Genomic DNA, 16,084 nt, shown 5'->3' on the forward strand with positions numbered 1-16,084 from the left:
TTTTTTTGAGACGGAGTCTTGCTCTGTCACTCAGGCTGGAGTGCAGTGGTGTGATCTCAGCTCACTGCAACCTCCACTCCTGGGTTCAAGCGATGCTCCTGCCTCAGCCTCCTAAGTAGCTGGGACTACAGGCGCAGTCCACCACCCGTGCCTGGCTAATTTTTTTTTCGTATTTTTAGTAGAGACAGGGTGTCACCGTGTTAGCCAGGATGGTCTCCATCTCCTGACCTTGTGATCCGCCCGCCTCGGCCTCCCAAAGTACTGGGATTTCAGGCGTGAGCCACTGTGCCCGGCCACTAAATTTTTTTACTACAAATTATTGAATTGTACGTTTCAGTGAATTTTGTGTGATGTAAATTATACCTCAATAAAACTGTTAAAAATACACTAACACAGAAGGGGAAAAAAGCAGTGCTTTTAGATAGGAAGAAGCAAAATTGTCTGTATTTGTAGGTGATATTTTAAAAGATGACTTGAAAAATTATTGCTAATCAGTAAAGTGTAAATATATAAATAGACTTTTATATTTCAATGGTTACTTGAAAAGTAAAAAATTTTCTTTATAATAGTACCAAGAATGTAATATAATAAGGAATAAATTTAATGCATTTACAACTTCTCTGAAGAAAATTACAAATCATAAATAATAAAATGGGGAAATAGTTGATAGTTAACCCAGTATTTTCTACTTCATTTATAAATTGAAAGCAATTCAAATCAAAATTACAGACTTTTAAAAAAAAGAACTTGATACAATGTCTAAATCATATCTAAAATGCTGATTATATAAGCACAGCAAAGACATTTCAGAAAAAAATGATGAGGGGTTCTTGCAACTGTAAAATTAAAATCTGTATAAAGTTACAATAAAGAGGACAGTGAGGTATTGGTAGATCTGTGGAATGGAATTCAAAGGTCAGGAACAAAACGAAGTACAGTAAAAGTGATATCTTTAAGTAAAGTAAAGGTGATATTTTGCATTTGTGGGGAAAGAATAGACCATTCATGGGCTGGAACAGTTATTAACTATTTGGAAAGAAATTATACCTGTATTCAGTTCAACAAAATTAGTTAACATTTATTATGGTGCTTATGTAAAAAACGTCCATAAAAGATAAGGGAAAGTATAGAAGTAAATGTGTCTCTGATTTCTGCGTAGGAAGATATATAAATGTGTACATATACACAGTTGACCTTTGAACAACACTGAACACAGCTTTGAACACAATAGCAATGCTGACCTCCACCCTACGCAGTTGAAAAATCCACATATAACTTTTGACTCCCCCAGAAGTTAACTACTAATAGCCTACTATTCTCCAGAAGCCTTACCAATAACATAAACAGTTGATTCACACATAAATAGATTGGTATCTATGTATATTTTATGCACTTAAAGACACACATTTTTCTTAATTTTTTTTTTTGGTATTTCTAGGCTAGACAGTTTATCTGTAAGTTTTTTCAAATTATTGCACATTTCCAAAACATTTTTCAATGTATTTATTGAAAAAAATTCATATGACCAGGCATGGTGGCTCATGCCTGTAATCCCAGCACTTTGGGAAGCCGAGGCGGGCATATCACTTGAGGTCAGGAGTTCAAGACCAGCCTAGCCAACGTGGTGAAATCCCATCTCTACTAAAAAATGTTTAAAAAGTAGCCAGGTGTGGTGGCGTGCACCTGTAGTCCCACCTACTTGGGAGGCTGAGGTGGGGAGAATAACTTGAACCCGGGAGGTGGAGGTTACAGTGAACCAAGATCGTGACATTGCACTCCAGCCTGGGCAGCAGAGTGAGACTGTCTTAAAAAAAAGAAAAAAAAAAATCATGTGTGAGTAAATCTGCACAGTTCAAACTCGTGTTTATCAACTGTATATATTTTTAAGCATAAGAACTAAGAAACTAGGAAACAGGAAACCACAGTTTTGGCCACATAAAATTTTTAAACTTACCTATGTCATAAATATATAGAAGACATTAAACGTAAACAACGCCAAAATAACATTATGTGCAGATAGTGGATAAAAGCCCTAATACATCAAAAAGAAAGGATAGCTCAGTTGAAGATTGGACAAAGGACATGAATTTGTAATTCACAGACGTACCATAAATAACTTGTAAACCTAGGGAAAAACAGCTTCTTTTCTCTACTAATCAGAGAAATGCAACTTAAAATTACATACCACTTCTGGCCTATCGAATTGGAAAAAATAAACTAAGAGAATGCAGAAGACTAGATTACTAGCGTACTTTTATTTGGAAAATAAGTTTATGCATCCTTTTTGAATAGCAGTTTAGTAATTTAAGTCAAAGGCCTTAAAAATGTTTATATTTATACCCTTTGACCCAGAAATTTCATTTCTGTGAGTTCATCCTAAGGAAACAGTCAAATGTATAAGAAGATTATTTGTGGAGGGATTATCATCACACCTTTATTTAAAATATCTATAAATAGAAAATCTAAGTGTTAGACAAAAATTTGTGGTACCTCCATGCAATGGAACCAGGAGGGAGAAAACTTAGTAATACAGAATTTAATAATATGTTCTGTGAAAATAAAAAATTTAGTATGTACACCATGACACCAGTTTTTGTGTTTTTGTTTTGTTTTGTTATCTTAGACAGAGTCTTGCTCTTTTGCCCAGGCTGGAGTGCAGTGGCGCGATCTCCGCTCACTGCAACCTCTGCTGCCTGGGTTCAAGTGATTCTCCTGCCTCAGCCTCCCGAGTAGCTGGGATTACAGGTGTGTGCCACCATGCCTGGCTAATTTTTGTATTTTTAGTAGAGATGGGGTTTCAGCATCTTGGCCAGGCTGGTCTTGAACTCCTGACCTCGTGATCCACCCATCTCAGCTTCCCAAAGTGCTGGGATTACAGGTGTGAGCCACTGCACCTAGCCCCAGTTTTTTTTTGTTGTTTGTTTTTTTTTTTGTTTGGAGGATCAGAAAATAAGACTAACTCATTACTGACTCTGGGTAATGGGATTAAAGGTGATTTTGGTTCTGGTGAATTTTGAAAATTTTAAAAATGAATGTATAGTACTTAAAAATATAAACCTCAACTGTTATTTCTTTTGTTTTTTGAAACAGTGTCTCATTCTTTCGCTAAGGCTAGAGTGCGGGGGTGTGATATTTGCTCATGGCAGCCTCCGCCTCCAGGGTTCAAACAATTCTCATGCCTCAGCCTCCTGAGTAGCTGGGATTACAGGCGTGCACCACCACACCTGGCTAATTTTTGTATTTTTAGTAGAGACAAGGTTTTGCCATGTTGCCCAGGCTGGCGTAAAACTCCTGACCTCAAGTGATCTGCCCACCTTGGCGTCCCAGAGTGTTGAGATTACAGGTGTGAGCCACTGCACCTGGCCTCAAATGTTATTCTTTAAAAAGTGTTACCACCTTAGATGGTATTAGTTGCATTGTGCATAGTGAAAGGAAAATGAATCAGCATGATTGATGCACAGTCCCAGCAGAAAGGAAAGAAGTCTTTCTGGTAGCATCGAAGGTCAAATGTTGCTTGCTTGTCACCCTGCCTGAGTGGTGTCGTGTAGCAGTACAGAGAGAGTGAGTCTAGGGGAAGGCATAAACTGGAGTGGCTAGTGAAGGTTTTTTTGCTTTTTTATTTTCCAAGAAGAAAGAAGAAAGAAAGTGAAGGGGAAAACATTTTCAAGTTTTAAGGAGAGTTGGAGAAAATGAAGCAGAATAAATGGATCCATAGAGCAGATTGGGGTTTTTTTTGTAGGAGAGATGTTTCTTCCTTTGAATCTGCGGAGTGGATGGGAAACTACCTGTGTTGGCATTTTAGATTCAGGAAGTATAGGCTGTAGTAGTATATTAACATTGGATTCAGAAAGCTCACTTAGGGATTTGTACCCATTTTATAGAAGGAAAGTTTTAAAATAGGATTCTAGTATTTAAAGATGATTTAATATTGCCTTTCTTGTTTTTACATAGCTGTCACGGGAAGTCTTTTTAGAATTAACTTAGGCCTGCATGGCCTGTTGGCTGGTGGTATAATTGGAGCCTTGCTGGGGTAAGCATTAACATGGTTTGGTTCTAGATTGGCACAACTTTCATTAATGCCTTGCCTATTAAAAAATCTCATTTATTTTCAAAAAACAAATTTAATCCTTAGAATCTATAAAAGATCTCTACTCTTGTATTGGCAGTAGCTTTGACTGTCCAGTTCTAATTCTACCCCAATAGTTTGTCTTATTTACAGTTTTTTTTATAGTTTATTTTACTTAACAGCTATTTCAATAAATAACATTTATTTAATACAACTATCTAAGATAGGGCCCTTTTCAAAATTCCTTTTACTGGGTAAAACTGTTTAAATATTGCTAACACCTGAAACTACAGTTTGAACAAACGTATTTATAGGAGCAGGGAAAAAAGAACAAAAAACAATTAACAGGCATATTCTATAAAAATTGTTGGTAGGATTTTATTTGTTTTGCTTAATACATTTTTTAAAAGTTCTTCCCCAACTTTTACTTTGAACAATTTCAAACCTACAGAAAAGTTGAATGAATTAGTACATTAAAACCCCATATACCCTTCACCTAGATTCACCAATTGTTAATGCCTTGGTGATGTTTTCCATATCTGTGTATATGTGTGGGATGTGAATGTATTTCTTTTCCTTTCCCTTTGCTTCTTGGCTAAACTGTTTGAGACCTCATAATACTTTGCCCCCATATATATTAGCATGTATCTCCCAGGATGAAGAATACTCTTCCATGAAATCATAATACAATTATCACAGTAAACATCGTTTCAACACAACTATCTAAGTTAGGGTCTATATTTAAAACTCCTCAATTATCATACTAATGCCAACAATGTTTCTCCGTTTTGTTTGATCATCCCATTATGATTACATTAATGTACTTTTGTCAAGAATACAACATAGGTGAAGTTGTATCCTCATGTATCGCATCGGGAGATATTCTGTTACCCATTATAAGTAATATTAACTTCAATTACTTAATATATTGGTTTTCTGCTGTGTAACAAATTACCACAAACGGAGCATGTATTGCATGTGAAACAACACCCTTGTAGTTCTGTAGATTATAAGTTTGGCTGGGTTTCGCTGCTCAAGATTTTACAAGGCCAAAGTCAAGGTCTTGGCCGGGCTGGGCTCTTTCCTGGAGGCTCTGGGGAAAAATCAGTTTCCAAGCTCATTCAGAATTTAGTTCCTTGTGGCCAGGCACAGTGGCTCACACCTGTAATCCCAGCATTTTGGGAGGCCGAGGTGGGCAGATCACTTGAGGTCAGGAGTTTGAGACCAGCCTGGCCAACAGGGTGAAACACTGTCCCTACTAAAAACAGAAAAATTAGCCAGGCGTGGTGGCAGGTGCCTGTAATCCCAGATACTCGGGAGGCTGAGGCAGGAGAATTGCTTGAATCCCATATACCCTTCACCTAGGCAGAGGCAGAGGTTGCAGTGAGCCAATATTGCACCATTGCACTCCAGCCTGTGCGACAGAGTGAGACTCGGTCTCAAAAAAAAAAAAAAAGAAGAGAGAGAAAAGCAAAAAAAGAATTTAGTTTCTTGTACCTGGAGGAGGTCTGAGGTCCATGTTTCCTTGTCGGCTGTGAGCCAGACTATTCTCTGTTCCTGGAGGCCACCACCCACATATCTTCTCCCTTTGTGTTTAAACCAGCTATATAGCACATTGACTCCTTCTCATACTTCGAATCTTCAACTTCCACTCTGCCACTAGCCAGGGAAAACTCTGCTTTTAAGTGTTCACTCAGATATCTATCTCCTTTTTTTTAACCTCAGATTCAACTAATTAGTAACCTTAATTACATTTCTCACATAAATTTTGCCATGTATGATAATATAATCATGGGCATAATATATTCACAGTTGAGGGATTAGGCAGGATATTTGGGAGGACCACTTTAGAATTCTGCCTACCACATTTGGTTAAGGTGTTATCTGTTCAGTGCCTCCATTGCAAAGATATCTTTTTCCCAATGTGATTAATTAGTAATCTGGAGGGTGAAACTGTGAATATCCTGCTCTCCAACTGTCTTTTCATTGTGTGTTTTTAATGATCCATTGACGACCCATGCTGTAATCGGTTTGTTACTAGAAAGGTGGTTGTAAATGTTGATAAGCTAATTCTGTCAGTTCTTCTGTTTTTATTAGTTGGTATTTGACTAGAAGAGTGCTACCTTCCTCCTCCACCTGTTCACCCCTTTATCTACCTCCTTTGAAGGAGAAGATAATGCTATAGATTTAATGATTTTTAAAAAATTTAAATTAAATAAAATCAGCATGTCATAATCTACTATTGCCATTACTTTTGTTGTAGCGTTAATATACCTGTTTGGTTTGAAGGGAAAACTTGTAGAAGTTAGCAACAAAAATATTTTATATTGTGGTAATAAACACATAGCATAACATTCACCATCTTAATCATATTTTAAGTGTATAGTTCAAAAATGCTAAGTATATTCACATTGTGTGTGAGATCTCTAGAACTTTTTTCTCTTGCAAAATGAAACTAGATCCGTTAAAAACTAATTTCCCCTCCTCATACCCTCCAGCCCTCAGCAAACATATTTCTACTTTCTGTTTCTATGATTTTGACTACTTTATGTACTTCATATGCGTGGAATCATACAGTATTTTCCTTTTGTGACTAGCTTATTTTACTTAGCATAATAACGTCCTCGAGGTTTATCTATGTTGTAGCCTGTGACGGATTGCCCTCTTTTTTAAGGCTGCATAATACTCCATTGTATGTGTATGTCACATTTTTTTTAACCATCTGTCAGTGAACATTTATGTTGCCAAGTGAAAGTAGTTTTTAGTATGAGGTTACTTAAATTGTAGCTGGAGGAGATTTAAGGTATGTGAAGGTCAAATACTTCTAGTTTGAGAACACAAGAACCAAATTCTCTTCATCACTATAGCAATAATTATCTAAATCAGTTTCTCAGTGGGTTGCTATTGGCATTGTGGGTGAGACAGTTATGCCAGACTCTTGAACTTTAGGATATTTTGGTGATCCCACCCTCAAAAGCCAGTAGCATCCCTTCCTCAACCAAAAATGCCCTCCACATTTCCTGTCTCCTAGAGGAGCTGGTGCCATTCTGAACTAGAAATTTCATTTCTGAGAAATCTTTGGTGTGGGACTACTTACTAGATCCTGTCATAAATACATACTTTTTTCTCTTCATTTTGATTTATTTCTCATTCCTCGTAAAAACAGCCAGTTTCTAGATCTGTTGTTTTATTATATATCAGTTAACTTTAGGAGGTTGTAGTGATTGTTTTTCTCTGTTGTTCAGACCAGAGAAGAGATTACCTCAATGTTTTTCTTTATTTGACAAGGACACTTTAATTCTCAAATGTTCCTATACCTAATAGTGAGCAAGTGGCTCTGGTGTTGCTCACACCTTAGCAGAGAATCTCACCTGTTGCGAGGTCTAATGATTCCTTTTTCCTAAGCTTTCCCTCTCCTTTATTCTCAGTACTCCTGTAGGAGGACTGCTGATGGCATTTCAGAAGTACTCTGGTGAGACTATTCAGGAGAGAAAACAGAAGAATCGAAAGGCACTCCATGAGCTAAAACTGGAAGAGTGGTAAGGAACATGTTAAGCCCAGGGAATCTTGGCTGTCTTGCCCCAGGCCTTATATAGTGGTACTCTGTTAAACTTGTGTACTCTAAACTGCCACTCAGTTCAAAGAAGAGTTTATTTTTACTGAGTCCTTCAACTCATTCTGTACATTGTCTTTTAATCTATTTAAGGAGAATGGAAAAATGAAGGACATTGATTTTAGTTTTAATTTAACAAAGGTACTTTGCTTTTTTTTTTTTTTTTTTTGTTTTTTTTTTGAGAACGGAGGTCCTCGCTCTGCTACCCGGGCTGGAAGGTGCAGTGGCCGGATCTCCAGCTCACGCAAGGCTCCGCCTCCCGGGTTTCCCCGCATTCTCCTGCCGCAGCCTCCAGAGTAGCTGGACCACAGGCGCCCGCCACCTCGCCGCTAGAATTCTTTGTATTTTTTTAGTAGAGCGCGGTTTCACCGTGTTAGTCCAGGATGGTCTCGATCTCCTGACCTCGTATCCGCTCCACCGTCTCAGGCCATCCCAAAGTGCTGGATTAACAGCCTTGAGCCCACCGGCGCCCGGCCGCATATTTTTTTTAAGTTAAAATGTTGTACATCTTACTTGCTTGCATATTTTTTGTTTTCCTATGTTCTTGACTGCATAGGAAATTACCTAAAGGGAATATTCACCAAGGAGTGAGCTTTACCTGGCTTACTTAAAAAGTGACATCCTTAGCCAGGCAGGGTGGCTCATGCCTGTAATCCCAGCACTTTGGGAGGCCAAGACAGTTGGATCACCTGAGGTCAGGAGTTCGAAACCAGCCTGGCCAACATGGCGAAACACCATCTCTACTAAAAATACAAAAATTAGCTGAGCATGGTGGCATGTGCCTGTAGTCCCGGCTCCTCAAGGAGGCTGAGGCAGGAGAATCACTTGAACCCAGGAGGTGGAGATTTCAGTGAGCCATGATTGCGCTGCAGCCTGGGCCACAGATCAAGACTCCATCTCAAAACAGGAGAAAAAGTGACATATTTTTTTTTTTGCATACATATGTATGTAAGACACAGCATGTTAAGTCTCCACAAAGATTCTGTTTCTTGCTGTAGACACAGAGGAATTAGGTGGACAGCAGTTGTTCATGCACTGAATGCCACTGAGGAGCATGAAAACTTTTACCTGTTGCATCTAATCATTTCCTGGGATGCAGTTTGTGGGATAGGGCAATCAGACTGATAGCTGACTTTGCACAGATTCAATATGTACGATGAATATAACAGGCTGCTGTCTAGTGCTCCTGAGTACAAATGATTCTCACTAGTTCAGCTTCCTGGGTACCTAAGATAGCATTGGCTGCTGCTGCTGTTGCTGTTTTGGTATTATAATTGGATAGATGAGAAATCATTTTTTTCCAGTGTTTTCATTTGAAACCTCCATTTCTGCTAACCACACATACACATACATGGAAATTCTTAAGAGCTGTAGTGCATTATCCAAGGACTTATGTGCTATGTAAGAAAAAAAGCATTGAGGTTGCAGTGAGCCGAGATCACGCCACTGCACTCCAGCCTGGGCTATAGAGCAAGACTTCATCTCAAAAAATAATAAATAAAATTTAAAAAATAAATGAAAATTAAAACTGCAGAAGTTTGTCAGTGATTTAGAGATCAGTGATTTTGAGATGGAAAAGCTTAAGAATGGCTGGCTAAGGCCATTCTCAGGTCATTCACCTGGAGTCTTCCACCACTGGCAACCCTGCCAATTCTAGTGGCTGAACTGTCATGTGCACTGCCTGAAGACTGGCCCATCCAGGGCCCGCTGCCACCATTTACCTCCCCCCATCAGGTTAACAGCAGATTTGCCAGCAGAAAACTTACAGGTCAGGAGAGAATGGGATGACACATTCAGAGTGCTGAAAGGAAAAAACCAACAAAAAAACCCCAAAAAACTCCTGCAAAGAGTATTATACCTAGCAAAGCTGTTCTTCCAAATTGAAGGAGAAATAGTCTTCCCAAGACAGGCAAACACTGAGGGAATTCATCACCACTGGACTGCCTTATAAGAAATGCTTAAAGAACTCCTACATGTGAATGCAAAAGTATGGTAACTACCATTATGGAAACACATGAAAGAATAAAACTCACTAGTAGAGCAGATACACAAATAAGAACGAGAAAGGAATCAAACCTTATAATTACAAAAATCCACCAACCATGGAAGTAAATAAGAGGGGAAGAAAGGAACAAAGATTATACAAAACAACCAGGAAACAATTAACAAAATGACAGGAGTAAATCCATACCTATCAATAACAACGTGGAATATAAACACTTTAAATTCCCCAAGTAAAGATTTAGACTGGCTGAATGAATAAAAAAGAATTTAAAAGCTCAACTATATATACTGACTACAAGAAACTCACTTCACCTGTAAAGGTACAGATAGGCTGAAAGTAAAGGGATAGAAAAAGATGTTCATGCAAATGGAAACCATAAATGAGCAGGAATAGCTATACTTAGGCCAGATAAAATAGGCTTTAAATAAAAAACTACAAAAAGAGACACGGTCATTATATAATGATAAAGAGATTAATTCAGCAAGAGGAAATAACAACTGTAAATATATATGTATCCAGCACCAGAACATCCATATATATATAAACAAATAATATTAGAGCTAAAGGGAGAGAGAAACCCTAATGTAATAGCTGGGGACTTCAATACCACACTCCCAGCACTGGACAGATCATCTAGACAGAAAATCAACAAAGAAACATCAGACTTAAACTGTACTATAGATCAAATGGATCTAGCAGACATTTACAGAACATCACATCCAAGAACTGCAAAATACACCTTTTTCTTATCTTGGAATGTTCTTCAGGATAAACCATATGTTAAGCTACAAAACAAGTCTCAACAATTTTTTAAAGATCAAAATAACATCAAGTATTTTTTCAGACCATAGCAGAATAAAACTAGAAATCAGTAACAGGAAGGACTTTGGAAACAGTGCAGATACATAGAAATTAAATAATATGCTCCGGAACAATGAATAGGTCAATGAAAAAAGAAGGAAATCAAAAAATTTCTTGAAACAAGTGAAAATAGAAACACATCATACCAAAACCTATGGGATACAACAAAAGTATCACTAACAGGTACGTTTACAGCAATAGATGCCTCCATCAAAAAGTAGAAATGTTTCAGATAAACAACCTAACACCGCACCTGAGGGAACTCAAAAAGCAAGAACAAACCAAACCCAAAATCAGTAGAAGAAAATAAAAAGATCAGAGCAGAGCTGAGTGAAATAGAGACTTAAACACACACACACACACACACACACACACACACACACACACACACACACAAAAGAAGAACTAAATGAAAAGTTGGTTTCTTGAAAACAAAATCAAGAAACTACTAGTTAGACTAAGAAAAAAGACCCAATTAAGTTAAAAAACAAAAAAGGAGACATTACAAACTGATACCACGGACATACTCATATCATTAGAGATTATTATGAAACAACTATATGCCAAGAAATTGGAAAAGCTACATAAAATGGATATGTTCCTGAAACCCTATAATCTATTGAGATTGAGCCAAGAAGTAATAGAAAACCTGAACAGACCAATAACAAGTAACAAGACTGAACTGGTAATAAAAAGTCTCCCAACAAAGAAAAGTCCAGGACCACATAGCTTCGTTGCTAAATTCTGCCAAACAGTTAAAGAAGAATTAAGACCAATTCTCAAACTATTCCAAAATATTGAAGATGAGAGAATTCTTCCAAACTCAGTCTACAAGGCCAGCATTACCCTTATACAACAAAAACCAGACAAGGGCACGTTAAAAAACAACAACAACAACAAAAAAAAAAACCTACCGGCCAATGTATTCTACAAAACAATCCTTAACAAAATACTAGCAAACCAAATCCAAGGGTACGTCAAAAAGATTATACATCATGAACAAGTGGGATTTATCCTAGGGATGCAAGGATGGTGCAACATACACAAATCAATAAATGTGTTACATCATATAAACAGAAGGAAGAACAAAAACCATATGATCATCTCAATAAATGCAGAAAAAGCATTTGGTAAAATTCAACACCCCTTCATGATAACACCTCCCAAAAAGTTAGGGGTAGAAGGTCTATTTCTCAGTACAATAAAGGCCATATATGCCAGACTCACAGCTAATATCATACTGAACAGGGAAAAATGAAAAGCTTTTCCCTCAACGGGAATAAAATAGGAATGCCCACTCTTACCAGTCTTATTCAACATAGTATTGGAAATCCTAGCCAGAGCAGTTAGGCAAGAAAAAGAAATAAAAGGCTTTGGAGGCCAGGCACTGTGGCTCACACTTGTAATCCCAGCGCTTAGGAGGCTGAGGCAGGTGGATCACTTGAAGTCAGAAGTTCGAGACCAGCCTGGCCAACATAGTGAAACCCCATCTCTACTAAAAATACAAAAATTAGCTGGGTGTGGTGGTGCACACCTGTAATCCCAACTACTTGGGAGGCTGAGGCAAGAGGATTGTTTGAGCCTGGGAGGTGGAGGTTGCAATGAGCCAAGATGGCACCACTGCACTCCAGCCTGAGTGACAGAATGAGACAAAAGAAAATTAGCTGGGCACAGTAGTGGATGCCTATAGCCCCAGTTACTTGGGAGACTGAGGCCAGAGGATCCCTTGAGCCCAGGAATTCAAGGCAGCAGTGAGCCATGATCGTGCTACTGCACTCCAGCCTGGGCAACAAAGTGAGTCCCTGTCTCTTTAAAAAAAAAAAGTGGGGCAGGGGTTGGGGAAAACTTGTATTTCTGAAAAAATACATACAAGTGGCTAAAAAATACATGAGAAGGTATTCAACATAACTAATCAGGGAAATGCAAATGGAAACCGCAATGCAATGTGGTTTGGGGACAGTTTGGGGAATTGGGGTGATATTTACCCCAATTAGAATGTCTGTTATCAAAAAGACAATAAATTTTGGCAAGGATGCAGAAAGAAAAGGGAACTCATGTACTTTTGGTAGGAATGCAAATTAGTAAAGTCACTATAGAAACGGTATGGAAGTTCCTCAGAGAACTGAAAATAGAACTACTGTATGATCCAGCAATCTTCCCTACTGGGTATTTATCCAAGGAAAAGAAACCAGCGTATCAAAGAGTTATCTGCGCCCCCATGCTTATTGCAGCACTATTCATAATAGCCAAGGTGTGGAATCAATGTCATTGTCCATCAACAGATGAATGGATAAAGAAAATGTGGTATATATACACCATAGAATACTATTCAGCCATAATAAAGAATGAAATCCTGTCATTTGTGGGAACATGGATGAGCCTGTAGGACATTGTTACGTAAAATAAGTCATACACTTACAAATACTGCATGTTCTGTTGCTCATGTGGGAGCTAAAAAATGGGCTCATAGAAGTTAAGAGTAGAATTATGGTTACCGGAGGCTGAGGAGGGGACAGGGAGAAGCATAAGAAGAGGAGATTTAAGAGATTGATTAATAGATACAAAGTTATAACTGGATTGGAGGCATAAGTTCTAGGGTTCTGTGGCACTGTAGGATGACTGTAGTTAATAATAATTTATTGTGTATTTTCAAGTAGCTAGAAGAGAGGATGTTTGAATGGTCCCAACAGTATGAAATGATAAATGAGGTGGTGTGTATGCTAATTACCCTGATTTGAGGTGATGCATATGCTAATTACCCCGATTTGGTCATTACACATTGTATATGAAAATATCACTTTGTACTTCATAAATATGTACAATTATTAGTTTCAATTTTAAGAAGGATGGATGAAAACAACTTGAATCATAGTAATGAAAGAATACTTTGGCAGAATTAAAGCGTCAAAATTGTATAGCATATACATGTATGTGTGTTTATGTGTCAGTGTGTGTGTGTGTGATATTTCTAAGGACGGTTAATTCAATAAACGTTTAAGTGTCTTGTATGTGCCTACTTCTTCGCTTGAAAATAATACAGGAAAATCAAACAAATTGAGAGTAAAAAAAAATTGCGTCAGTGAGCAGAAAATGTAGAAAACTGACTATAGAGATATAGAAGAACAAATGACCAAATCTGTTTGTGAAGAGTTGAGAAGAAACTTTAACCCTGATAATCACTTAAGGAAGGCACTAATACTTGATTTAGAAACAGAACTGATCTATTATTTGGAAATTAGATTTTAACTCTTCATGAATATAAATCTATAGTGGTGTTCTCTCTGACTTTTTTCTACCTAGGATTACCTTTTTTTTTTTCTTTTGAGACGGAGTCTCGCTCTGTCACCCAGGCTGGAGGTCAGTGGCGTGATCTTGACTTACTGCAAGCTTTGCCTCCCAGGTTCATGCCATTCTCCTGCCTCAGCCTCCTGAGTAGCTAGGACTTCAGGTGTCCACCACCACGCCCACCTAATTTTTTTGTATTTTTAATATAGACAGGGTTTCACCATGTTAGCCAGGATGGTCTCGATCTCCTGACCTTGTGATCCGCCCGCCTCGGCCTCCCAAAGTGCTGGGGAGGCATGAGCCTCTGCGCCCGCTGATTACCATTGTTACAGCCTTTGTCCAGTTCCTACAAGGTCTGGTCACAGAGTTTAAGAGTGGCAAGGTACTCACATTCCCCCAGCCCTGGGAGCAAGAGAAGAGTGAGACTTCAGGCCTTCATATCTTAGCACAAAGTGTGTCAGTTCCCACACATCACTCCTGTGAGAACTCTAGGCCCAGCATACTAGGAATATCTTACTGATCAGAACTGTCACCACAACGGTATCCATTATGGTAATGTGGAAATCATAATTGGCTTTCTTCTCTCCTAATCTATTAGAATATAAAATATAGTCTCCTCATAGAATATAGTTTTACAAAGGAGAGAAGAGAGTTACTGCATTTGAAGTGCAGGCAGCAGTGTTCACTTCTAAGTTGCTGTACCAAAGCAGGGAGGAAAAGACAAATGCTATCCTTTTTGTTTTAAATCTGTAAGAACTAAAGAAATGGAGCAGTATTTGATTTATCCTTTTTTTTTTTTTGATTACAGGAAAGCCAGACTACAAGTTACTGAGGACCTCTCTGAGAAAATTGAAAGTAGTTTACAGAAAAATGAACCTGAGAATGATGCTAAGAAAATTGAAGCACTGCTAAACCTTCCTAGAAACCCTTCAGTAATAGATAAACAAGACAAGGACTGAAAGTGCTCTGGACTTGAAACTCACTGGAGAGTTGAAGGGAGCTATACTGCCATGTCCGTTGAATGCCAACAGACAGGCCACTCTTTGGTCAGCCTGCTGACAAATGTAAGTGCTGGTACCTGTGGTGGCAGTGGCTTGCTCTTGTCTTTTTCTTTTATTTTCTTTTTAAGAATGGGGCTGTTGTACTCTCTCTTTACTTATCCTTAAATTTACATACATATTTATGTTTGTATTAATCTATCAATATATACATACATGAATATATCCACCCACCTAGATTTTAAGCAGTAAATAAAACATTTCCCAAAAGATTGAAGTTGAATTTTACAGTTCATATATTCATGTGGTCCTTTGAAAGGGTATTCTAGAAATCACTGGAAGGAGGAGAGGAAAGAACCAGGTAGGCAAATGGTCTGTGAAACCCTTGGGTCCTGGAAGCAGTGTGAGTGTAAATGTATAGTAGTATTTGGTTTAATCTTAATGAACAAAGGTGATTTATTTCGCACTTGAAATAAATACAAATTCAACAAAAGTAGATCAGCGTTATTAAAGAAACTGTTCAACTTTGTGTCTTCCCTTAGTATTGCTGACAAAGTATTGCTGTAGAATACAGGAATTACTTAGAATAGGAACATAGTCATCACAACTGTTACTAAATGGAAAAGAAAAGAATTTCTGAATTAATTATTCCAGTCAATACAGGAAACACTGCTAGTATCTTATGTTGGTATTAGACCTTTCTGCCTACATTGAGAATATAGTTTTACATAGGAGCATGGTTTGTGAAGCAGCATAGTGAGGTAGCTAAAGCCATGGGCTGCCTCTAAAGGCTTTGAATCCCAGCCATGTGGCTTAGCCATGAGATGTGCATTTGAGAAATGTTGTCGGCTTTTGCTGTCCAACTCCAAATTTTCAGATGATAATGTGATTATCCCAGCTTAAGTTGCATCCTGAAGGGGTGGCCTGCCCCTCCACACCTGTGGGCATTTCTCGTTAGGTGGAACGAGAGACTTGAGAAAAGAAATAAGACACAGAGACAAAGTATAGAGAAAGAAAAAGTGAGCCCAGGGGACCGGCACTCAGCATACAGAGGACCCACGCTGGCACCGGTCTCTGAGTTCCCTCTATTTATTGATCATTTTCTTTACTGTCTTAGAAAAAGGGAAGTGGCAGGATAATAGGATCATAGTAGGGAGAAGGTCGGCAGTAAGACATGTGAATAAAGATCTCTGTGACATGAATAAGGAAAAGTGCTGTGCCTTGATATGCATATGCAAACATCTCCATAAACCTTT

General features: G+C 38.2%; 1 protein-coding gene across 1 annotated transcript in view; it reads left to right on the forward strand.

The window, feature by feature from the left end:
- The window catches only part of TIMMDC1 (translocase of inner mitochondrial membrane domain containing 1), a 25,105-nt gene extending 9,984 nt beyond the window's left edge, over positions 1–15,121 (forward strand). The window contains exons 5-7 of the mRNA XM_017875479.1: positions 3,952–4,030; positions 7,495–7,605; positions 14,639–15,121. Coding sequence (XP_017730968.1) covers positions 3,952–4,030; positions 7,495–7,605; positions 14,639–14,789 — 341 coding nt within the window. The 3' untranslated portion in view covers positions 14,790–15,121. The remainder of the gene's footprint in view (positions 1–3,951; positions 4,031–7,494; positions 7,606–14,638) is intronic.
- Positions 15,122–16,084: the final 963 nt, after the last annotated feature.

This window comes from Rhinopithecus bieti, unplaced genomic scaffold (assembly GCF_001698545.2).
Source record: "Rhinopithecus bieti isolate Rb0 unplaced genomic scaffold, ASM169854v2 scaffold_1251, whole genome shotgun sequence".
Taxonomy (NCBI): domain Eukaryota; kingdom Metazoa; phylum Chordata; class Mammalia; order Primates; family Cercopithecidae; genus Rhinopithecus; species Rhinopithecus bieti.